At 43.4% G+C, this 25683-nt stretch overlaps 1 protein-coding gene across 2 annotated transcripts; it reads right to left on the bottom strand.

Annotated features, from left to right (window-relative positions):
• Positions 1–325: 325 nt before the first annotated feature.
• On the bottom strand, positions 326–24725 carry dennd2c (DENN/MADD domain containing 2C). Of its 2 annotated transcripts, none has more exons than XM_042098493.1 (19): positions 24390–24725; positions 19721–21015; positions 18258–18382; positions 14664–14782; positions 12301–12441; positions 9664–9742; positions 9370–9414; positions 8647–8831; positions 8264–8373; positions 7981–8050; positions 7387–7464; positions 6794–6934; positions 5976–6124; positions 4754–4931; positions 3832–3873; positions 3262–3370; positions 1882–2127; positions 1215–1301; positions 326–1118 (listed from the first exon to the last, which is right to left on the bottom strand). In XM_042098493.1, exons 2-19 carry the CDS (start codon positions 20743–20745, stop codon positions 1087–1089), a joined length of 2961 nt encoding a protein of 986 aa, XP_041954427.1. In that variant the 5' UTR covers positions 20746–21015; positions 24390–24725; the 3' UTR covers positions 326–1086. The 2 variants fall into 2 exon arrangements, with proteins under 2 accessions (XP_041954427.1, XP_041954426.1); XM_042098492.1 differs by having other exon boundaries at positions 24043–24725.
• Positions 24726–25683: the final 958 nt, after the last annotated feature.

The following is a 25683-nucleotide window of genomic DNA, read 5'->3' on the forward strand; positions in this document are numbered from 1 at the left end:
TCTGCCCATTGCAGGGCAAACCATATAGCTATTAGTTCTCCTGTATAAACTGCCAAGTCATCTGTTAGCCTTTTAGCTATAGCCAAACCCAGTTCTGGTACCACATGTGCCACCCCCACCCTACTGTCAGTTCTTTTGGACGCATCTGTAAATATAATCATACTCTCCCTATATTTTTTCAGCAATATCCCCCACATTCCAATAGGAATGATCACATTCAAAATTAAAAAATGAAGAATCAACAAGGACTCCAGAGCAAGAAAAAATGATATTAATAATATTGATTTTCTTAAAGTTCAACATGATGATCCAATAACCAGTTGTGTAGTGTTGCATTAGCGGATTTATTTGGAAAGATTTACAAGCAAATGGTAATGGCAACACGCTACTTCTTAAAAACTGTACAAATTTTGCATTGAAATGTTGTTAGACAAAACACTTGGGTTTAATTACATGTCTTGATGGCAAATACCCAACTACATACTTGCAAATTCAATTGAGGTCAGCCATTATAAATAAATACCTTGAAAGGAAACAGATTTTTTTTTTTTTTTTAAACCTTCTCAAATTGGTTTATTTTGAAACACGAACCATGTCCACCTATTTCCAGTCCTTTACATTATTATATATAAAACATTTTTAAAAGTTACAAAATAGAAATTTATGTACAGAGATGAACAGAGCAGGTTAGTGAAACAGGTATAAATAGTTCTTTAATTAAACCATGGTCTTAGCGGTAGCTTCCACCCTTGCAATTACATACAGCCACACCACTGCTCACCGTTTAAAAATAAAATCCACTTCCAGTTTTATTCCAATTGCACAGAGACTCCTACATGGAGTTAATGTATTATCTCCCTCACTCTCTCTTCCATGGGAACCTGGGAATTGTTGAGCCCTGATCTGTTCCCACTCTTGTGCTCTTCTTTTCTTACAGGACTCTAGAGTAGCCTTCTGCCCAACGTAGTCATGCCAAAGTGTGCCATCTTCCAGTTTCAGGCAATATTTTATTCATTCAAAGAAATTTCTATGGAACTCTTGTCTGTTGTCATGGAAACAGCCATGACACCTCCTGCTGGTTGGTCCTCACTTCTTCTGGAGAAATTTCATTTTGCTGCCTGCATCGAGACAATCACACATGATGTCAATAACCAAATGCAATTCTGCTCTCATTTTCAATGCTATGTATGTGTGAGATTTAAGAGGTTTCTTACCAAGGCCCTTGAGGAATTTGTTGACCCCACTGGGTTCTGGCTCAGGCTGGGAGTCCAAGTATTCGGCTGCTCTAACTTCAAACAGCCCTGTTAAAGAGGAAGAGAAACACCTGTGAATGTTTATCGGTACCACTTCATACTTTAGGTTGCATAACATATCATGTGTGGAAAGACCCTTTCTCTCGACTCCTTGAAAATGCACTGATTCCAACTTTTTATTTCCTACACATGAGAATTTGAATTGTGCGTCACATGGTGACCAATGCATTATTCTTGTAACAAATAGGTATTCTAAAAGACATAGCTTGTAATTGGAAGAGAAGATGTGATTTAGGCCTTCTGTGGAGACTGTTCCTTGAAATTCAGGACAAGAAAGGTATCGAAAACCATTACTTATACAACTATATCTACAGGCTTAATATCCTCTGAAACCCACCATATATTATGTCTGTGCCCGAATTTGGCAAGCATATGGATTAACATCTCGAGTGCCACCAATGCTGTAAAAATCACTATTATTGCTGTAATCCAAAGATTACTCTTCATTTTAGTGTGGCTTTCTGAAAACATACTGTATGTGCTAATTAACATCCTGTATCCATAGGAGATTAGTGCATCCCTCCTCTCAGAAAACTGAGTGATGAAAAATTAGTGATGTGCCTCTTACCTTTGACTCCACCTTTGCGTAGCTCTCGGTCCTGGATGAAGCCGGCAAACATCTGTGTGTCCATGAAGAGCTGCAGGAACTGCCTGACTCCGCGGGATGGGTGCGACTTTCGGAAGCTGTCCCTCTGCAGCTCTCTGGCGCCCCCTGGCCCTCCCTCGCCCATGTGCAGGGGGTAGTGGCCGACCAGCTCCACAAAGAAGCGCACAAACGCCTCTGAGATGAGGGCACTCAGGTCACACTCCTCCCCTTTACACACAAACACACACAAATACAAACACACACAGAGACACAGACACAGACACAGACACACAGTGTGTGGGAGAGAGTGAGTTGTGAAAGCGATGACATGACGTGCTTTTGTTTCTGACAATAACTGGCTTTCTGCCTACATAGTTTTCTTTCATGCGGCCAACTCTTGCAGGAGCTTGCTGTTTAGGGTGTGTGGCAGGACAACACCTGTGCTGGCAGACACAAGGTGACACCATGTATTATCTGGAGACAGATGAATGACCAAGCATCTGGGGTATTTATGTGATCTTTTGTGTCCAAAACCTTTAGAACTGCCTCTCAAGGAGAGTAGAAACTCAATCACTATGTTCAATAATGAATGGGTAACTCGGGTACATGAACACTTGAAGTTCATACAATAAGACAGGATGTTACTTTTCAGAGAAGCTTTACATGCCTTGTGGCTGTGGGTGTGTGTGTCTGTGCGAAAGTGTTTGAGTGAGTGAGTGAGTGAGTAAGTGAGTGAGTTAAGGCCACATTGTCATACGCTGTGGCAAGACTCCCTGTCGACTGGCAAATCATTTTCTTGCCTCAGGGAGTGTGCGGTGAAACCTGTTTTGATAAAAAAAATCCACAAGCCAGGACAAGGTAAGAGAAAGATTAACCCAAAGGTAGAGAGCCACCTCTTAAGTCGCTCACTCTCCTCTCCTTACAGACCCGCCCTCTGTGTCAACAGTCAAGACATGGCTTTCCTAAACATGAGTACCGTAAATCCTGAAATTATGGCCGGGATTCTATTTATAGCTGGGCCTCTGACAATAGCCGGGTCGTGGTCGATTATCTACGCTAATTTATTATTTTTCATGAAGAATTTCTAAAAATAAAATTCTACAAAAGAAGCCTAATAACAAATAAAGGCCTGCCTCGAATATAAGCCTGCTGCAAATAAAGACCTGTGCTTTGCGCAGCCTAAGTAAATAAAAGAGCCCGGTCACAATTTGAGGATTTACGGAATGATAGATAGATAGATACTTTATTGATCCTCAAGGGGAAATTCAAGGGTCTCAGTAGCTTACAGACATAACACACAACATGCACTTACAGCAGAAATGTCCATGCAGTCGCCACAAGGAGGCGCACTACTGTACTCACCACTGTTCCGGTCTGTGTCATCCTGAATCAGGATCTGTTCTCTGTTCTCCAGGATTTCATGGAGAGCCGCCTGGAGCTTGCTGGGTAAGATGCAGTCCTCATCACCCAGCTGTGACAGGCAAAGGATTTGGGTAAAAGACAGCATGGCCATTATTAATCTCAAAGTGATGAAAGAGGTTGAGATCCCTACAGTGCTTAAATTGCTGCACTATTAATTACATTCAGTGGAAGGAGAAGGTATGCTTAAAGCTAACTGTGCATAACAACCTTGTGGTTTAAACCGTCTGGTTAAAACAGCTCTGAGGAATTAATTAGGATGAAGGGATGAGCTTGGCCTTGGCCTAACCATTCAGATGTATTAGCGTAATTTCCACAACCATAGTGTTCCAGCTTTCAATTCTGCCTAGTTGCTGCCCAGACAGGTAAATCCTGTCATCTTTACAACTCCTCTACCTCAGTGTTATGCAAACCTGGCTGCAAATCTAACAGGTCTCAAGGTGGTGGCACACCCACCCCACATCATGCACACCCAAGATTGCAGCCATACCGAAGCCTGATCAGCTCACATACCTGACGAACGAACTTGTCGGCGCATAAATCCACAATGAGCACCTAGAAGGCAGGCAGAAACAGGGGAATATGTGTGAGGTCTGATTCATTTGTACATGGGTGGATAACTCTTCAGACTTCTGGCTGTCTTTTGGCCCTGGTAATTAACGTTCCTTCCATTGGAATGTTGTTCCAAGCAAAAGTCAAACCAGCATCAAGTTTCGAGTTCAGAATTCAGAGTTTTAGTCATGGTTTTGGTTTACTGAGCCTAGTCATCACATTATTAGGTCATGATATTACTTTAAAACCTTTCATCATTTGTTTTTGTCATTGCAAATTAGACAATTATTTACCATGAGCAAACTCATTACAACCTGATGAAGGCCCAAGCCATTTGGCCTGTCTCTTTGTGCAGATCTGTCAAGCATCTCAATCAGTTTTTGAGAGGTCTTTTTTTGCCCCTTGGTACATATCACTCACTACTTCTTTCAACTGCTGTAAAAATCAAAGTAACGTTTTGCTTATATTTCAGCAAGGGACTTTCTCAGCTGATTAAATAATTTACAAAATAATAATAACAATATAAAAAAAAAAAAAAAAAAAAAAAAAAAAAAAAAAAAAAAAAAACACAACAGCCACCAGATGGCACCTTAATAGATGGGTGCGGCACTCTGAATTAAAAACATGACAAAACACTTCCAAATATGACCCCAGGGTAATGTTGAATTCTGACCTCAGCTTGCATGAGTCAACCGAATTCAAGTTCTTGTGGCCTTGAAATGTTGGGGGGGAACTCTCAAAACTGTTTTGGAACTGAGTCCTACTGAGACCATGACGACTGCTAATCCAATTGCATTGATTTGGCATGGGCTACATTCATTTGGTTGCTGTGGTATTTCCACAACCAGAAGTGCAGTAGAAGAGAGATGAGGTGAAGTCTGACCTCCTCAATGGGCAGCTCCAGCACCTGGGGCAGGGACGGGGAGAGCGCCCCCATGAGGAAGGGCGTGGGAGAGCAGCTGATGTCCAGCATGCTGGCGGGCAGTACGGGCACAAAGGTGTGCTGCCAGGTGAACGGGTAGAGCAGCGCCAACGCCGAGTGGGCACAGCGAGACAGCGTGCTGCCAGGGTGTTGACAAGAGGTAGGCAGACAAAGAGGGAAAGAAAGAAAAAAAGAGGGAAAAGGTATCAGGGGGAGAAGACGGATAAAACTGTCATAACCACTGACATTTTAATGATTTTTACAGCATTCTACTTGTTTTGAAAATGGAGTGATGTATGGAATTCCACAGCAGATTCCTGATTAGAGCATCCTCTACCCTCAATGCATTTTTGGAAATCCTCTGCATGTGTGTTTCAACGACATGCAGCATGACTTCAATTTATGAGCAGAATCTCAAAATACCACATTTGTAGAGATGGGGGCTATTCTCGAACATCTGTCTTCATTACGGCCACACTGCATAGGACAGTAAACACAGTACCAAGCACAAAGGCCACCCTGTTCATCTCTGTCCAGCCACACATCCTAACCTCACTACAAGCACAATCCTGATATGAATTGTACAGCTTCCATATTCTACACAACAATCAACATTTTTACTTTGACAGAGAGCCTGTCTCCACTCAAAACAATTTCTTCATTTGGAGACAATAAAGGATATTCTGATCTGATATGATATTTAATGATCTCTATATTCCTTTGTATTTATTGAGACATTATAAAAAAATATTTTTTATTTATAGAGTGCTTTCCTGGATACTCAAAGTCGCTTTATAAGCAAGTCAAAAAAAATCTAAAACACAGCATTAGGCTGGAGAAAGATGCTTTTATTATCCAGAAGTTCTACTATTGGATAGATTTCGGTCTATGTAATTGGCAACGTGGATATGGAAATTGATTCTGGTCGGAGTTGCATATCAGTTAGCCTCTCAGTATAAGCAGTGTGTTACAGTGAAAACAGACTAATGAGGTATTGTACAAAACAAAAGCTCAGAGTCAACAACACAAAGTAAAAACTGTGAATACCAAAAATCTCAAAACACGCAAAACAGAAGAAAAAAATCTATATCTCCACCTTACTGAGTGTGGTGTTCCAGGCCGCTCTGTATTTTCTAAATGGAATAATCACCCGCTGTAGCGTGTGTGCATGCTGTTTTCTTACCCGAGTTTGTCGGCAATGAAGATGACTCGTCTCTCCAGCAAGAGCGAGGCGAACACCTGGAGCAGGTGGCCCACGCTCAGGCACTCCAGCAGACTGTCGAAGTCCACGTGCTCCAGCCGCGAGTCCACCGGCCGAAACAGGGTCAACACCTAGAGCACAGCACAAGTCACTGGGTCAGCTGGGACTCCTAACACCATGATAATAAGCTCTCCAAATAGCATCCAATGTTATTTACTTCAATTGTGCACATAACCACTGACAGTGACTGACAGTATTCAAGTTGTTAGGGTGAAATTGGTGAGTGAAATTAAATGTGGGAACATTGCAGTGTTCTGAATGGTACAATACCAGTAGCCTGGCCATGCCCACTAGATCTCCTTTCAGGGAAATACTAGTCTGGAACACAACAGTTCACTAGCGTTTCCCCAGGTCGGCAACATAGATTGTTGTTGCTCACATAGATTGTTGTTGCTGTTTTTTTTGTCAGTTCCTACTTTAGGCGAAGTAGGAAGTAACGTCAGGAATCCCTGATCAATGTGATAGGTAGGTTGGACCAATGACTTCAAAGTTAATTCTATTTTTATGCCCGTCACCATGCTAGCGTTGTAAACGATTCCCAATCGCTAGTGACCAGACTCTATTCACTTGTGACTGAGTTTGGCTTACCAGGCTATAATACCAGACCCCTCTTGATATATGGACAGTGTTTTTTTTGTTTTCCTTTGTCTTTTTTTTTTAATGTTAGACTCTTCCAACTAGTTGGCAGTGTGTAAACAAACTCTCATGCTGATGATAGGAGAAGAGGAGAAAAGTGGCACCTCGTTCCCTGAGCCGGGCAGAAAGCTCTTGACCGTGATGGTCCGGCCCGGGGCGGGAAAGGGAGCCTCCATGACGCTGCGCATGAAAGGGTTGACCAGGGCGGGAGAGATCTCCCTCCTCCTCTCCACCTCTACCAGGATCTGTGGGGATGAGAAGAGGGGAGACCCACAGTCTCTGGTCAGCAGTAGGACACTTCGGGTGGCAGTTGTAGATATATTCACACCCAGCACATACTGTTATCCTGGGTTTCCTGTACTTCAAAGTAAAACTATCCTTTAGCTTTGGTTTTGTAAGCAACATGCTGCAAACGTCAGACGTAATCCAAAGATAGTATCTAACATCATTCCAAGCAAAGTGATGTATCAAACAGCTATGAGGAACAACAACTAAAGCAATGGGTAATGGAGAGTCTTAGGAGAGCCTGCTTCCTATTTCCTCAGGATTTGTCTGCAGTCAGACACTGCGACTAGACAACCTCGACAGACCAGTGGTGATTTATGGGTAGCTAATTCACATACAGGGGATTGGCTCTTGATGGCCAGTTTCCGTTTGGCACACAGAGCTCTGCACTTAGCCAAGTCGAGTCTCTTACCTTGGCAAAGAGGTTGAAGCAGCCAAGTCTGCTGACCATACAGTGGACCTCAGGCAGCCTCTTTCCCTTCCCAATGGGCTGAGGACACAAACACGAGATGAGACTAGCAAATACTCTTACTAATGTGGCTTTTACTCAGCTGGCAAAGGTTTTTTTATCCATAGCAAGTTAGATGGTATGCTGATCATAAATAGTAGCACAGGTATAGACTTGCGTCAGAACACAGTAAAGCCAACAACATGCCTTATTTCACAATGCTATGACTACAAATAAATGGAAATACATGTGGATATAGATTTGACATGGGATAAAGTGTCCACAGGATTTCTTCAACAGTAAACTTCCTATAAAATGAAGAGCTCATACTTTCTGCTGTCTTTTTCATACCAATTTTCATACCTCTCCATGACTAATGGGAGATTTTCAGTGTAAAAGACTTTGCAGACGTAGACTTCATCCGTCTTACTTAACTTACTCACTCCTGTCATCAAGAGACTCAATCAGACACTCATGAGTGTGCCTTTGCAACACACACACACACACACACACAGCGAGTTTGCACAAGTCTAAACACCTATACATACAGAGACTTACCAGGATCTTGCGACAGTACCCGAACCAGCGACTACCATCTTCTCCCGTGAGAACAAAAGAGAAGGTGTCACTGCAAAAAAGGGAAATATAATCTTTCAAAAAGCGAACCACAATTCTGCTAGGCAGATGTTCATGGGGAACTGTTCATTACCAGAACTGAGGAGCCAACACCAAACAATTTCACTGAATAACGTTTCACTGACATATTAATGTCGACCAGTACTCAGAGGTAAGGCTCGGGGTCTACTGGTCACATAAAACCAGGAGGGCCTCTGACGCTCACCTGCTCATGTCGGCTGATGGTTTCCAGTCTTGGGAGTCCGGAAAGCAGAACAGGGGGATGACCTTCAAGCGGTCCTCTGCTTCCCGGGACAATCGGGATGACTTTTCAAACTGCACACAATAGATAGAGTCATGTAGTGGACTTCTCCATCATAGTTTAAACCATAAATATGGTTTATCCGTTTATATATATAAAGTCGTTTTCATATCCTGTGCTGCGTTGTTATGATTGTATACATACATATGTATGTACAATACCACAGAATACAATACAATACTCTACAATGCTACAGAAGCGCAGAACAGATCTTACACTGTATTCACAAAGCAAGCCATGTAACAGGGCACAATACAAAACAAAAAGCAGCTTATTGACCACTCTACCTTGGTAGGGAACTGCTGAGTGATCACTGGGGTGTACGTGTTTCCGGGGGAACCTTTTCTCAGTGACACCACCACAAACAGCTGAAAGAGCTGCTGCTGCTGTAGCTGAATGAGGTCCTTCTCCAAGGTGCGATAGCCCGGCTTTCGCCTCAGCGTGGACTGGACATAAACCAGTCTTGAGCCATCTGACAAACAAGGCCAATTTACATCATTGTAGATCCAATTGGCGTTATGGTGTAAAGTCACTTCCAACACGAAACAGTATGTTGGATTAATGTGTGTGCACACTTGTGTTAAGAAAATCACAACAACCTTCATTACAGTATTTAACGCATGTACAGTATGGAAGCATGTTAAAAAAGGACATTCGCACATTTAACATATAACATTTGAAGCCAAAAACTGTTATTCAAAGGCATCTTGAAATGAGCTTGACGTTTCACATAATCTCTAATAACTTCTGCAGCTTCATTTTACTGATATTTTTTTTTATTATCTGATTCTTTCACAGCTTACAACAATGCATGAAGAGAATACTTGAACAAAGCAAGACATTTATTTCATACCTGTGGCTTTCTGTAAAATATACCAAGTCTACTTGGTACCATACATCTAACAGTGATTCATGAAACAAGCAAGGGCAAATGCTAGTCGAAGCAATGATTAACCACCTACATGAGGTCTTAGCAAAAGGCATTTATGACTGAAGGCAGGGTGACTGACCTTTACTGCTGTCCTCTGGGTCACTCTCCGTTCCACTAGCCTCATCTACTCAGACAGAGAACATTTACATTCACTCACTCAGGTATTATCCAAAACAATAACACCTATTTGTGTTGTACAGCCTTAACATTAAAACCACAACTTTATATGATTTGATCTGAAATAGCAGCTTGAAGCAAGGCTAACCCAAAGTTTTAAATATATACAGGCAAGATGTTAAATTCCTAGCGCTAGAGAAATGTAATGGGTTGAGATGTGGGTCTGTTTTTAACGGAGTCAGGATAAGGGCCATACCTCTGGCTGTGCCTCCTTGGCTCTTCACTCTCTTCCAGCCTCTCTTGGTCTGGAAGATTTCATGGACTTTCAGCACATACTAAAAACAAAGAAATGGCAGCACATTAAAGGTTGTATCAGCAATAGCGGGGATACATCACTTCTGTTGATGTTCAAACAAAACAGAGTTAGCTCGCTACTCCCTCCCCCTCCCTCCCGTGCAATTAAAACTCTCCTAAACGCGCATCTCGTCGGTTATTGGTTGAAAACACTTTATTTTGCCTTTGAGTGGGTTGCCAACCCTTGTTGGTAGCAATTGTTTTTGTGTACAGATCTCGGAGCCTAGGCTGTCTACAGAGACACGTTTTTTTGACGGCCTGCTTATGGGGCAGACAGCTAGCGGATCGTTAGGAAAGATTAGATGAATGTGATCATTTATGTTTGGGCCTTTTTTGGGCCTGAAATCGCTGATACAACCTTTAAGAATTGAAAGCATTGAGAAGACTATATGAACAACAACAAATCTGCCAACCCAGTTGTCTGACTCTAGAGGGATGAAACATGTACTAACATGTGAACATGAACTAAACTAGGCCGGTAAGGGAGGGGGGAAATGAGACAGCACAACTCTGCTTGTCACATCCACAGGGCTCTGGCCTCCCCTCGTCTGGAGGACCTCAGTGCGGCTCGATGCGCCTCAGACAGACAAACTCCCACTTCCCAGCGGAAACTGGCCACTGCTCTGCCCCTCGTCTGATAACACTTCTCACTCATGCTCATGTCCTCCTCGCATGACTCAAACAGGCTACATCTGCCACCGTATTATTAGGATGCTTGAGTAGGGATATTAAAGTCATGCTGAATGTAAAATGCAAGAAAAAAAAGGCATAATGACCGTATGACTTAGAGGTTATTAAAGGAGGATGTCATCTCAATGTTCAACATCTTTCCTAAATCGACATTTTAAAATGTGCAGCCATTACACTAACCAGTAAACACAACAAACACAAAGGCAGCACGATAGATATAGCAGCATCATTAGTTTATTTGCTATAAAAACAATAAACACAGTTAATGTGTTAATGTGTCATCTAGCCTAATATCTAATACCTCTGATACAAGAATAAAAATAACAAAATAAAGATAGCTACAAGAGAGATGGTACAGTTGTATGTCAACTATGGAAAAATAATCAAGCTTAATCACGATGGAAAAAACCCACTGGGGTATAACCCACTGTTGTGTCGAGTGACTAGCTGATTAGTCAACCACAACAATTACCATCTTCCCACTCAAAATCTCAAATCCTTGTGATACAAAAAGCTCCATTTGGAAAAAAATAAGATTGACTAAATACTACAATCATTAGTCAATAAACACTCAAACATAAACCTGTTCAATTCAAAACTCAGTTGATCCCTGTCAACCTTAGATGTTTCTTAGGCAGATATATCTCATCCTGAAAAAAGAAATCTCTAATTATCTCCTTGTCTCTTGTCAATACTGTCAATATAGCCAACACATCTGTTTCTAACGCATCCCCATGACCACAACACTAACACCCCTCCCCACACAAACACAACCTTTCATTACGCCAGGACTACATATCCTAACACACGACACTTATGGACATGAGTCTGCCAGTGTCCATCTGAAATTTTGTTTGTGTCCCACTCACCTCCCGTGGTTTCCTCCTGTCCAAAGAGATGTGGCCCAGCTCAATCGTTCTGCTTTGTACAAGAACCTGCCCCACACCTCTGCACCGCACACGCACACCTGCCCCGACCTCAGCGTGGCTGTGGAGAAGGCCCACAGGGGTACCCAAGAGCCTGGAGCCAGGGACTGTGGCCGGCCTGACCAGACTCATAGCTCAGCAGAGACAAGACCAGTCGGGCAGTACACACAGGCAGAGACACACACACAGCAGCACAGATACTGAGAGGTCAGTACTGGTCTGTTATGCCATATGACAGTGCTCTGGTGTGTGTGCCTGGAGTGGTGTGGTGATAAAGACCCGTGGCCAGCCCTGACGCAGAACTCATCCCACACTCGTGCTTACTTATCCCCAACAGCCTCTCCTCTAACCCACCCACTCACTCACCCACTACCATCCAACCATTCCCTTCAGCCGGCCTTTCTCCTTCCGTCTCTCCTCCCTCCTTCTCCCCTCATCTCTTCCTCTTTTTGAGCCTTCTGCAATGAGCATGTCTCTTTCCTTCTATTTTGGTCCCTCTTACGTAGAAATCCCTCTGACACTCTTACAGTAAGAGACAAACTCACTGTTTACCATGCACACCCACACTAAATTAACCAATGGGGCCAAACGCAACCAAAAGCAGATAGCACCCACACCTATTTATGGCCCATCACCAATCACATGTGGGCGGTGGAATCAAATACAGGAAAAGCGACCATAAACGCTCCTACGAACATACATATATGACTTTAAAGGAACCTTCTTTTAACCTGAAATGACTTTTATCATCATGCTCTTAGAATTCTAAGAACAACAATCAATGGTTCTCTAAGGAGAGTAATCAAAAAGAGGCCCAACAGGTTCATTTTTCTGTAAACACGTACTGAACTCATGAGAAATGCATCAGCCAAATGTAATGTAATGAACTTTTCATCTACAGTGAGATCCTTCAGCATGTTTACCTGAGGCAGCCTGCACACGCGACTCCCGGCGCTTCGCTTGGGTCCAGCAGGGTGGGGGGTCGCGGTGGTAGGGGGGCCTCTGGACAGCCCCTTCTCAGTCTTCTCAGCAAACACTCGCAGCGTGAGCGGCTTGGGGGGCAGCTGCACATGCAGAGAAACATGGACGTGTGGATGAACTCAAATGAGTTAGTACTTCTCTCTCTCTCACACACACACACACACACAGTACAGCAAACATACACACACACACACACACACACAAGAACCCAAGCACATAGATATTCAAAAACATAAGCACATGTTCAAACATGGGCATGCATAGGCAGACACATAGTCAGCCATAAAACCACACACAGCATGCATATGCGCGCACGCACACACGCACGCAGGGTGTGATTTGTGAAAAGGGGGATGCTTTTGTTTGTAACCCCCCCCCATAGTCTAGTAATTTCATGTCTAACAATAGCCTATATTAATTTTGCCACCTTTGTAACATTTACCTTTAGTTTACTGTTGTTGTGTAAAACTTTAAACAGCGAGTGTGCTCTGTTAACATCAGTAAGCATTGTGCTTAATTCAGTATGATAATCAGCTCCTCTAATGCTTGCTTGTTGACAAGCATATCAATTTACCTTGTTCTTGCCCATCTAAAATGACTCCTCTATCTTTGCTGCCCCCATCCTTTCTGTTTTTGTTGTTTAAAAAACATTGTATATGATGGCCTTGAAGTCTTGAGTTAGTGAATTGGCTAACATTGTTTGTTGGTAACCAAATAGCCTACACATTTTGTAATCGCTGCGTGCATGCATTCTCTCTCCTGCAGAGATTTGCGTTCCATAGCCAAGTGTGTAATACTTCTGCATAAAGTTTGGAGAGTGAAGTTATGATAGGGCAACTTGGGAGTTTTATAAAAAAATTATTTACGAACCAGAACATGGGCCATGACCATGAAGCCTCTATTTCTTGCAGCTGTTAAAACAGCCACTAGATAGTTTAAATAGCCACCAACATTAATTTTTGCAGTACAGATTATTTCTTAAAGTTATTTGTCCACTTGGCCTACTGGCTGATTTATCAAACGAGTGATTTGTCTTTCGTCCGACTCCTCCACAAACTACACATAGTTTGGTAGAGAGCCACTGAATAAGCGATGACAAGCAATTTCTAATATGTAACGCTTTTTCGTTCTACTCTACGTGGAGTTGTCCTCCATCTATACCAGCTCAGTTGTCAGATTTTGAGGGTTCTAAAATATGACGATATGTTGCACTTAATCCTTCTTGTTTTCTTTCATTTGTCCTGCTAACTTTTCCATTGAAACTAGCGATTTATGATTGGTTACAGTCGGTATTCTGAAATGTCCTGCATGATCAAGGTAGTGATGAACCAGTCATCATGTAGCCACTGTGTCAGCAGCATGATCACTGACAGTGGCAGTGCGTTTCTGATGTCAGATTATTATTTACTAGACTGTCCTCACGTTGCAGCGCTTTACTTATATGAAGTAACATTAATCAATATGAGGGGGATAAATGTTGTATATAAAAATAATTAAGGAGGGGGGGGGGGGATATCAAGACCACAAATCGCACCCTGCACACACACACAGACACACACACACAGACAGACACACACACACACAAAAGCAGTAGAACAGAGAGCCAGAGACTTCCCACCACAAAAAGAGGAAACAAGGTCAACCATGCCTACCTCTACATTGCATCAACAAAAACACTGACTTCCGAAATCAGAAACATCTACTCGACCAAAAAAACTTTTATACATGACACTACAGGCTGCCCTACATTATTGGTCAGTCATAATAATCAACAAATTTTACAAAATATGTAATAGGGGCCCCTCAACATGTCCCTATCAATCAGTGGTCATTGGCCTGAAAAACTAGCTTATGTGGTGGAGCCTGTTAAGTTGACATCAACATTAACTATTTGCTTAACATTTTGTAGTTATTTGTTTTGCACGCAGACTCTTGCATGCAAAGAAACATGCACGTGAGTGCAGTTCCAAAACCACTCTGTGTTTCAGCATCATGAAGTTACACCCCTCCCTTGTGACTCATGACTCAATCCAAAACAGCTTTTCACCCCTACAGTATGTGCTTCCATCAGCCTGAATAGTGAGTGTCTGCCAAACACTCACTATTCTTTGCCCTTTTCTCATTGCTTTCCACAAGTTCCCTCGATTTACAGTCGTTTACAGACAATGAATAGCCTCCGGCTGTGAGCGGAATCGCATATAAGAGACCCGGACGTAAAGTTGTTAAGAAGCCAAATATAACACTCGATGTTTATAGACAGTGCTGTCCGTTTGGTTGTTTGAATAGGGCTGGAAGAGGGACCCACCTTTGGAGTTTGTGGGAGCCTCTGTCTCTGGGCCATGGTCCAGGGCCGAGGGCGACCGATGGGAAGACACATGGGAGACAACTTGACGTCCTCGTAAGGATTCTCCCTGGACACATCCGCTGCGAAGCACAGGGCAGGACACACAATGGAATGGGGGAAAGCTATTAGGCCATTGTCATGCTAGCCTACTCTACAGATCTATTTTTAGCCTAACTTCTCAGTGTTTACCCAAAACACACACAATACACAGAAAATCACAGCAGCCCTCCTCACCCTCTCCATGCACACAAACACACACATACACCAGGGGGGTATTCCAGAAAGCAGGTTTACTGGCTTAACTGGGTATGTTAACCCAGAGTTAGCGGTAAACCTGGGATTTCAGTTCCAGAACGCTCAAATATGATCAGGCTATGTAAGTAACTATGGTAACATAGGCTCTGAACTTAACCTGAACAAAACCTACCCCCTACCAGGTTATGTTCAATTATGTTTGGTTATGTCAGTGTATGTTCAACCAGGCTGCTATTTTTACACGTCACACAATGGCTTTTCATTTTGACGAAGGTCCGATTGACAAAGACGCACAAAATCATGTAATATTCATCCGTGCAATTCACTGTGAGAGGGCGATAAGACCAAGACATCACATGATAGCCTATCCATTCTTTTCCAAATGAGTTTTTCAAGAGCGGTAGTTTTTCAGCTGAATTCTAAATATAGGCTACTTGAAAAGCATTCTCCATCCGGCTACATTACACATGGTGGATTAGAATAGAATAAAATTAATCTTTAATGTAGGCTAGTTAGCCTACACAACAGTGGACATTTGTCTTTGGCTCACCAGACAGTTGGACAAACAACATCTCAGACACATTGAAGATATGTCTATAATTAAAACAAGTACAGTACAAAAAAAGGAAAACATATAGACAATTAATAAATAAGTTTAAATATAGACTACATAACAGCTCAGCCGGGTATGCGTGTTGTCACCAAGTTTGGTTAAGAATGCTGATGGCATTTGGGATAAAATGTTTTTTTAATAGGCTACACACGCTTTCCGACTGGGAGTTTTTGTAGTGTTGGAGACGCAGAGCATATCGGCAAGCTGTCGGTCGGTGCGTAAAGTTTGCCTTGCGCTAAAGCAGTTCCTGCACAACTTCATTCGTTTTCCTGGACACAAACCCAAGAGGATCATTAAAGTTTAGATTCACCAACTGGCAGGTCAGCATCACTTATTAAGTTTTCCAAATGTGCACCGACGATAGGCTGTCTTAGCTGGTGAGCTTGAATTAACGGGCTTTGGCTTTTTCAGAATGTCCTTAAGGTCGAATGGATAGGTCATAGGCCACTTCTATTTTCGGATGCTCTCCCAATGGTGTTGGTGTTTAAAACACATTTTTATTTTAATAATCACCAGATGGGCAGGCTACACCTTACTAGAATATTATCAGATCCACTACAGACTAATTAATGTGTAGGCTGTAACTTAATGTTACATGTGCAATTACAGGAGAACTTGATGGGTATGCTACTGGGGGATAGAGGATAGGCTACCCATGCCTTCCGACATTCATCACCCTTCCGATGCTGGAGCGCAAAGGTTTAACTTGGCCCACAGCTGTAGAACCTGCATTAAAATAGAAAATTACATTTGGAATTCTCAAGGAGTCTATGGCCCACTGAATCTGTGACCAGGTAGTCTAGTTTAAGAAAGCATCATTCAAAGCAGTCAATACAATACGTAATGTCCACTGAATTATTTAATTGTGCTTTTGACATTAAATAGGCTATCCTAAACGTACGCATTTACACGGTCAGTTAGGCTATTCTCTGCCAAGCAAGGTCTCGTTCCTTGGCAGACGCTCAGGCCATCCTTAAAAATATTTTCGTTTGCCGTAACCCGACCGACCCTGTCAATTTAGAACCGACCCAAATATTTATTTTTTTCCCCTTTTAGTCCGACCGACTTGCCGGTTGTAAACTTGCGTTAATACCGACCGATTGTTTTTTTTACTCTAAACAACAAATACAAATGCAATAAAATAATATTTCTTTTAGTAGGCCCAAGTATTGTGAACATAAATTGCCTACATGCAAACGTGGCTCACTTAAAAAAAAAACCTGTGGCGTCATCTCTACACCATTGGTTTTACGCATGTCACATCTTTTCTCATCCCTTCTCCCCCTAGTCTAACGGTGACCGTGTCGGAGTATTGAAATTGGTTGTGGTCTATTCAGCATTTCTCAAAATATGGGTCCGCAACATGGAGACTGCTGGTCCGCGGAGTCGTGGAGTGAAATTAGGCCCGGTGCTTCATCTGATAATTTGCTGCGCAGTTGATCAAGAAACCGCGGATCGACGAAAAAAGAAAACAAACGTTTCTGCTATCGATGTCATTAAACATGGAGCCCTACAATTAAGTGGTGGTATGAGCATTCATTCAATGCGCGTCTGCGCGAGAGAAACTGAAACTAATCGATAACGTTGGTATCAAAGCTCCGCTTCAACCTGTTGGAAGGCTATTTATTTATTTAACGAAACTTAATAGAACGACGTTGTTTTTTGGAACTTCCTTAGAAACAGAGCAGAGACTGTATAATACACTGTATAGCATTGAGTATTGTATAGTCAAATTTCAATATAACGTGGCCAAGAGCTATTGTAGCCTTCTTTCTGGGTACATGTAGATGAGCCTTATGACCCAAAAGTCTGCCATGACCGGGCCTCAGGTCAAAGAAGTTTGAGAAAGGCTGGTCTATATAACCTGCATCAGAATGAGGTTTGCAATGGTGCGCCTGAAGGCACGGGTTGAAGACCCAGTCAGTTACGTCACGATATACACATTTGTGTAAATTCATTCCTACGTAATCACCATGACCAAAATTGTACTTTTTTTTTACTTTGAATCTTGAAAAAAAAAAAAATATTGACCTACCTACCGACCCATTTTTATTTTTTTTTGGCTGTTACTGCAAACAAAAATATTTTTAAGGATGGCCTCAAGTATTGCTCTTTTATTGACATTACAGGTATCTCCTCCTCGTAAGCCTCGAGGAGAACTTGCTACTCTGCCTCTGAAAAATACGGTGCTCTTCGTTTCGCCGGTTTCACTCATGGTTTCGACTCTCAATAGATGATGCCTTTATAAGTTCACCGTGAACGCGCACAACTCTAGGTTATCTAACACAGGGTTGATTGAACTAACTGGTAATCGGTGTTTTGGAACCGACAGTTCGGGTTTAGTAGCCACAAGTTCAGACAACCCAGAGGTTAAGTTTTATCTCAGTGTTTGTTAAACCTCCTTTCTGGAATACCCCCCAGGTCATGCAGAACGTTTGTTTGTTTAATTTAAGGCCATTTCAGCAACTAAGGCTATTTAATGGCCAGAGCATTGTGTGTTATAGAAACTTAAATATGTTTTTTAAAATCTATGCTAGTAAGATATTTTAAAACCTTCAAAGGTGGGACCTTGGTCATGCATAATAGCCCGAGGAAATTTCTAAGGTAAACATACACAACCACACATAAACACGTACACACACACACTTGGTGTTAAGGAGCAGCTGGGTGGCATTTGAACAACTCACAGATGATGTCCTCGTAGATGCTGTCCTCAGACCGAGCGTGGTACAGGCCTGAGCGCCGGGAGCCATTCCCCACCAGTCCCTGCTGGGCTGCCAGTCGCGCCACATCCTCAAACTCAAACGACTTCCTGCACAGAGAGAGACGGGGCTCATATCTGATGCTCAAAGAGGGCTTGCATGCACACTGGGGATTGTGTTTGCTTGTGCCGGTATTGTTTAAACGTGCACGTAGACTTTGTGAGGGAGTCAGGGAAAAAACACAGAGATAACCGAAGACGGGAAAGCTAGTCTGATAAATAAAATATAATATGAAATATACATCTTGATCTCTATGTTGGCAGCACAGTGGGAGTGGTGAGCATAACTGCTAATAAGGAACAAGTTCACATCTACTGCATTCCGGAAAAACAAACAAAGATAGGGTGTGTGTGAGTGAGAGTGTGTGACTGTGTGTGTGTGTGTGTGTGTGTGTCACTCTGTTGTTCTGTTTGTGTAAAAACGGCCAAATGTGACCCGAAGACCTTTGGCTGTGAGATAAGTAGGCCACGTCCAGACAATGGGCCGCGCCGCTGCCAAAGACGGCCTGACATCAGAGCTGGAGCCTGGCCAGCAGCGAGGCGCTTCCCTGCGCTCCGTTATCCCCTCCCCAACACCTCCCTGCCTCTCTCTCTTCACACATGCTGCCGACGAAGAAATCCACACACTGTGTGGACTCTGCTCACAACGTGTCCGCACACAGATAATAGAGCATTGGGGATATGAGGACAACACTATGCAACAGCCAGGGCTATAAAGCAGAGTTGTTGCTGAGATAGAGGATCTGGCTGTGTGGAATCTTTCCTTAACTGCTGCGTGCATGAGCCATGCCGGCGTGACTGGTTAGTTTCCTGACCATGTGCTCGCCAGTAAGGAGTCAAAACCAAACAATGTGTGGGTCATTCCATGTCAACTCAACCCAGGGGTTCCCACCTCAAATTTTCCTCAAAATACATGGTGTGGAAATTTACACAAATTGGTCGAGTTGACACGGAATAGCCCATGTGGTGTTGAGGCTAAGGAGAAGCCGTGTGTCACACAAGGAGCACTGGGCAGAGAGACAGTAAGCAGCTTGACTGTGTACAGCTCTAATTGTGTTAAAATAGATTTCATTATTCCAGACTTCTTGGCACCACACATGAATAGTTCCACTCTCTGCGAGAGCTTGTCCGTCTGAAAGAGACGTCCTGCTCCAAGTCAGTATTTGCTTTGAAATCCAGATATTTTACAGTCATTTCGAAGTCAAACTTTGGTACCATGATTAAACAGAACCAGGGTAAGAGAGTAGTGGAATCAACAGCCCACCATGTGAGAGTGGTACAAACAGAAAAAGCCGAAGAAAGACGGAATGAAAGACACAAACATTGAATGAGTAGGCCTAAGTGACTGACTGATTGATTGATTGAGTGGTTGATTGATTGATTTCTCACCTGTTTTTCCTGTGTCTTGAAAAGCCGTTGCCTTGGCTAACAGGACATGGAGGAGGTGGGCAGGAAGGGGGCCCTGAGGGTTTGGTTCTAGTTCTAGTTCTTGTGGGAGACATGGCCTGGTTCTCCCATGGGCCCCAGTTCCCCGGGGTGCGGCTAGTACCCCTGTACTGGAACGTGCGCTGCGGTTTGGGTGGAGCCGGGCTGTCGTCGGCAAATGGGAAGTTCCTTGAGAGGCCAGCCGTGCCAGCGGCTGGGCCATCTCTCGGTCTATCCCACAGCGAGTCGCTGGCCTCCAGTTGCTTCCAGAAGCCCCTCGAGGTGTAGAAGTTTCCAGGTGGCAGGCTGTCCTCAGGGGTGTCCGCCAGCGGAGGTAGAGGTGAGAGGTCGCGGTCTGGGGTGGCCGTCCCCGGTTTCTTCCCCCCGTTGGTTGATGAGGCTTCGGCGATAGGAGGCTTGACTGAGGGAGCCTTGAGTGCAAGGGCTGGTGTGGGTGTAAGTGCAGGAGTGCAGCTGGTCGTTTTGCTCAGACACGCATGGCTGCGGTCAGGGCTACAGCGGTCAGGGCTGCGGCGGTCAGGGCTGCGGCTGAGCTGGGTCTCAATCTTGCGTCCGACTGCAGAGCCACAGACAGGCGTGGCGTCTTCCCTGAAGTCTAAGCCCAGGCTCTTGGCTTTGGCCAGGCTGTCTTTGCCACGGGATGGCTCGCCAACCTGGTGGTTGTTGCTGTTAAACCCATTTCCCAGAGTTTCACCGGACAGCCCCCGCCTAAACACTGCTCCTCCTGCTCCTGCTCCCTGACCTTTCACCCCGACCGATGGACTCTCCTCTGACTGACTGAGCCCCTCCCACTGCGAGATCTTCTGCCGGATGTTGAGGGCTGCTCCCCGTGGAAGAGGCCGCCCCGATGCCGCGGGTTGCCAAGGCGACCCAGCAGTGGCAGCCCCCTTACCAGCAGTGGTGCCCCTGCTCTCTCCTCCCAGCCCTCTCCTACCTCCATGTCCATGCTCCATCCCTAGGGCCAGCATGGCGAGGGGCCCACTGAAGCACTTTGTGCCTCAAAGCGCAACCATCCCTGGGGGAAACATCCTGACCACTGCCCCCGTCTGTGGAAGTCCTGGATCAGAGCGGAGGGCTGGAAGTCCGTCCCCTCTGAGGTCTTGTCCAGAGTGAAGACTCCCAACCGGTTGTGTGATGATTGCGGGGAGGTTTCGAAAAGAGCCTCTTTCCGCTTTTAGGTGGTTTCGACTTCCCCTTCCACGAGTTACGCTATCCTCTTCTTCTTTCACCGGTGAATCCTGTAAAGTTACAGACAAACAGAAATCATGGGGTTTTTCCAAGTCTCACTCACTGTAAGGGGCAAACAGAAATTATGGGGGTTTTCCAAGTCGTACTCACTGTAAGGGGCAAACACAAGTCATCAAGCTACTCACAGACATACAGCCTCTCTGGCAAAAACAAAACGTATAAAAAGTAATGAGGTTCAAAACGACCCTCTCAACGTAACAGACAGCGAACGTTACAGGGGTTGTGACCCTGACGGACAGACATAAAGGGAGGAAACCAGGGAGGATGGTCCCTCTCAAGGTCAATGCACAAAAATAAACCGGAGGAAGAGAGGAACGCAGGATGAGAACAAAGTGCTGGACCTTTATTATGGGGGTGTCCAGTCTCACCCGAAGAACATCTCTCCAGGACGATTTATCCGTCTCCGAGTACATCTGGTCCGTCACAAATGCCACGACGCATTAAACCGCCCCGGCCGTAAGGTAATCTAATTTCCCTCCACTCAAAGAGCTCTTTCACGCAAACACGAAAGGAACGGGAATCTAGAGTTCTTTCTTTTTTTTCCCTTTTTGCATTCAATTTGGATCCCATTTAGGAGAGGAGGGAATCTTTTTAACACGTAAATCCTGTGCAGCACTCACACAGATGAAAGTACACAATGCAAAGACATGCAAGAATTTAAATACCCTTGATGGTTGAATAGGCACCCTATATCATGCATTGCCAAGAGGGCATGGCCTCAATGTAGGATTAACCACTCTACATAAAAATGGGTAAAACATGAACTAATGATCAGTGTTAGGGGACTAGGTCAGCCATTGTCTCTTGCACTTTTACTGCTCTGGGTAAGGGCCACAAGGTTAGTTAATTCATTGCCCAAGACATCAGATTAATATTTCATACACAAAATAATGTGCCCAAAATTTTAGCCAAATATAAGTATAAGTATATATACTCTTTTGATCCCGTGAGGGAAATTTGGTCTCTGCATTTAACCCAATCCGTGAACTAGTGAAACACACACAGCAAGGTGAAGCACACACTAATCCCGGCACAGTGAGCTGCCTGCTACAACAGCGGCGCTCGGGGAGCAGTGAGGGGTTAGGTGTCTTGCTCAAGGGCACTTCAGCCGTGGCCCACTGGTCGGGGCTCGAACCGGCAACCCTCCGGTTACAAGTCCAGAGTGCTAACCAGTGGGCCACAGTTGCCCACAATAATCATAAACAATAAATAAATAAATAATCTGGTTCTAGGCTATAATACTGTGATTAGGCTTTTACTCTGATACATAGACTGTATATATAGAACAGTCTATGCTCTGATACAGTAAAGAAGTCAGCCAACCACTGTTATGTTTTTGAAAGCCACAATACAGACAAAAAATGGGGTCTTCTGGCCAGTAGTTCCCATGCCAGCTGGTTGCTGTTGCATGCGTCTGGAAGTTATAGGCTACAGTGGCCTGCGGACCTGGGCCAAACTATGTTGAACACGTTGCGCACAGTTATGACGAGAGCGCTGAAACTGTTTAAAAGAGAGACGTGGTGAAATTCCTCACTACTGTGCATACACTGGCAGTGATGGTAATAATTCTGTGTGCCACATTCCAAAGCAGCCCATTTGAGGAATGGTTGGGGGTGTTAGTGTTTGAGGGTGAGAGAGGATGCAAAAGAGGGTAGGGGGCTAATGAATAAATCTGATCCAAAACACTCAGTCAGTCAGACTAGCAAATGATGCCTTTGTTCTGTCTGACCTACATCTCAGACGTACGATAGAATCCCTCTCCATCTGAGCCAGGACTCATAACGTACGGAGCCACACTCCAAATGACCCACTTGTTTTATTTGTGAACAGGGCAGACGAGTGAGTATGCATCTCTGTACACAGGCAATGTATGACACTTTGCATTTAACTAAATAAATGCTCTGCGTGTGTTTCGATTTCACTGAATATTTGCGAGCCTGTGTGAACTTATAGTGTCTGTATCTAGGTGAGTGTCTGCCTGTGTCTGTGCCTGAGCGACTGTGTGTGTGTGTGTGTATCTGAGTCAGTCTGCGTCTGTCTGTGTGTGTGTGTGTGTGTGTGTGTGTGTTGCAGGAAAGCCAGGGCTGTGTTTCCTGATTCTCAGGAAGACAAGATCAGCAGAATGACCACAATGATGGTTAGGGGTATTTGAAGAGTAAAAATGGTACATTCCAATCCTTAATTGCTGGAATCTCATAAAGCCTAATTGCGTTCACATGGTCATTTTGAAACAAAAGAAATACAAGGCAGGCCCATATCCAATCATTAACCAGCACATCAGGTTGGTTACACTGAGTCTTCCTCTGTCAAACTAACCTGGGCTGTACACATTCACTTCTAAACACTGGTCTCCCATCTGTTTCCCCTGCAGCTGCCAATCTGAAACAGCATACTCTTCCCAGGACCCCCATCCTCAGGTGACTCATGGTAACATTGGCCTTGTCACCCCAGAGTAATTATCCCTCCTCATGCAAGATCATAAACTTTTCCCCCAAGAATTTTGGCAGCATAAACCAGACAGTAGGGATTACAGAACCCCCTAAATGACACCCCACGATCACATAAATAAAACCTAATAGCACCTTTTAAATTACATGAGACACTCGCTCCGGTGATTGTAGCATGACAGAACATGCCCATGGGTGGGGTGATGAAACTGGTGAAAGAGTGGGGATAACGTTAAGAGACTTTCTGGGAAACTCGGGACGTCACTGTTTAAAAAAAAAAAAAAATCATAATAATATATTTTTTAAAGCACATTAGCTGCAGACACACTAGAACTGATGTAATCATATATAAATATATGGATGTAACAGTGACTGACACTCTAGGAAACGAATGGTAGAAGGCTTACTGGCATTACACTAGCAACGATAAATGGAGAAGCCTATAGATTACATAGATTAATATAGCAGTGATGAAAGAAAACCAACCTGCACAAATTAGAGTGACTTCAAAGTACTCCATAGTAAAAGCATCAAAAAGTTTCCCCACACCTAAAATGTACATTAACATACCTCATTCATCCAGTCATCCAGCACCAGCAACTTGGTTCTGTCTTCGGCACATCAGTAACGTTATCGTTAAAAACTTAGATATCGCGCAACCGGTAGACTATATTTCCAAAAAACGGGAAGTTGTTAATAGCTAACTGGTTACCACTTTTCACGGACTAAAACACGCCAGTGTCTCTCCACCGCTTACTTTGTTCTCCAATGGATAACAGTTTAGTCAAAACTGTTCCGCAAAAAATCCGTGTGGTAGTTCTAGGCTATCTGGCCAAAAAGCTAGCCGCCTAGCCAACTAACTGTTAGCTAGCTAACTTGCACACACGATAATGTAACTTTGTTAGATAAATCCATACTTGTTTCAGAACGATCCTTTGAGTCTCGGCAGATTAAATCCACTCGGCTTCGAAGTTATTTACACTTGAATAAAGTTCCTTTTCAGCCGTCGGCATTCCGGTGCAGCCTTGATGGCTTAAGTTTTCGTCCAGTGAAGAGGGTTTTTGTCTCAGCATTGATCCAGCGAGCGAAGACGTCATCATCTCCTGCTGTCAATTTCCCACCCTGGCGATGTCTGTATTTACATTTGTGTATAAAGTATTTAGCAAGTAGAAAAATAAGATTTATGATGTAAAACATGCTACTGTCCTCTCTACTAAACTCATGGAAACCAAATAAAACATGTTTAAAAGAAAATTCAAGGTTTGTACAGATATTTGCACGTAATAATGACAACAGGTCTTTCCAGAATTTAGCAAAAAATTACATAACCAAAATAAATGTGCATTTGTTTCTGGGGATCCTTCACAGAAAGTACATGTAATCATCCAAGTCCTTTTTCATTCTCACAAAACTCTTAGAGGGATAATATCGATGAATAAGTTTGTATGAGATTTCACGCACTTTATTTGTGAGAAGATATTTTAGAGGTAATGTCCAAACTTTTTTCCAAGGAATTTACCCGGCCCAGTAGGAAATGACATATGGTGTTGAAACAATATCATTTTGGAATAATGCTCGAATCTCTCTGTTATTTTTTTTCTTTCGTGAAAGCAAACCTGTCCCACAGCAGAGGTCATAGGGTCAAGATCTGCCTGACTTGGCAAAACAGCAGAGGTTTGCTGACTTCTTAATAACATTACTACTCCATCAGGTATGCCACCAATGACTGTAGCGAATTCCTTAGGGGTGACAGGAAGGCTAAACTTAGAAAGAAATTCTGAATAATTGATGAGAAAACCATTGTTGTTTATTAGTTGAGACACCAGAAGAATGTCATGGCTTACCCAATTATCCAGATAGAGAGATTTGTTTTTAAAAAGTATGTCTTTGTTATTCCATATTAAGTATTTGTGAGGGGAAAAATTATGTTTGTAGGCCAACGACTAGGCAAGGAGAACTTGTTTATGGCAATTAGCTATTTTAATGGGAATCTTCTCAACATTATAGTTGCACATTAAGAGGAATTTGAGGCCACCCACTTTAGAGAATATAGCCTATGTTGTGGAATAAAGTTCCAAATAGAAGATGGATTATTCATGAATTGACGAAGCCAGTTTATCTTAAAAGTATTGTTTAGAGACATAAAATCAAGAAAATTCATACCCCCACAAGAGTTGGTATTCATTAAGCCTCTTCTATCCGTTTTTCTGA

The sequence above is a fragment of the Alosa sapidissima genome, chromosome 7, assembly GCF_018492685.1.
Source record: "Alosa sapidissima isolate fAloSap1 chromosome 7, fAloSap1.pri, whole genome shotgun sequence".
In the NCBI taxonomy this organism is placed as follows: Eukaryota; Metazoa; Chordata; class Actinopteri; order Clupeiformes; family Clupeidae; genus Alosa; species Alosa sapidissima.

What these genes read in the sequence shown, in the direction of transcription:
- dennd2c (XM_042098493.1), bottom strand. Translation starts at nt 20,745, where the DNA reads ATGCTGGCCCTAGGGATGGAGCATGGACATGGAGGTAGGAGAGGGCTG. An exon ending in CCAAGGAGGCACAGCCAGAG is followed by an intron (nt 9,415 to 9,663) that starts GTATGGCCCTTA and finishes CTGTCTGAGTAG; the next exon opens with ATGAGGCTAGTGGAACGGAG. An exon ending in ACGCAAAGGTGGAGTCAAAG is followed by an intron (nt 1,302 to 1,881) that starts GTAAGAGGCACA and finishes CCTCTTTAACAG; the next exon opens with GGCTGTTTGAAGTTAGAGCA.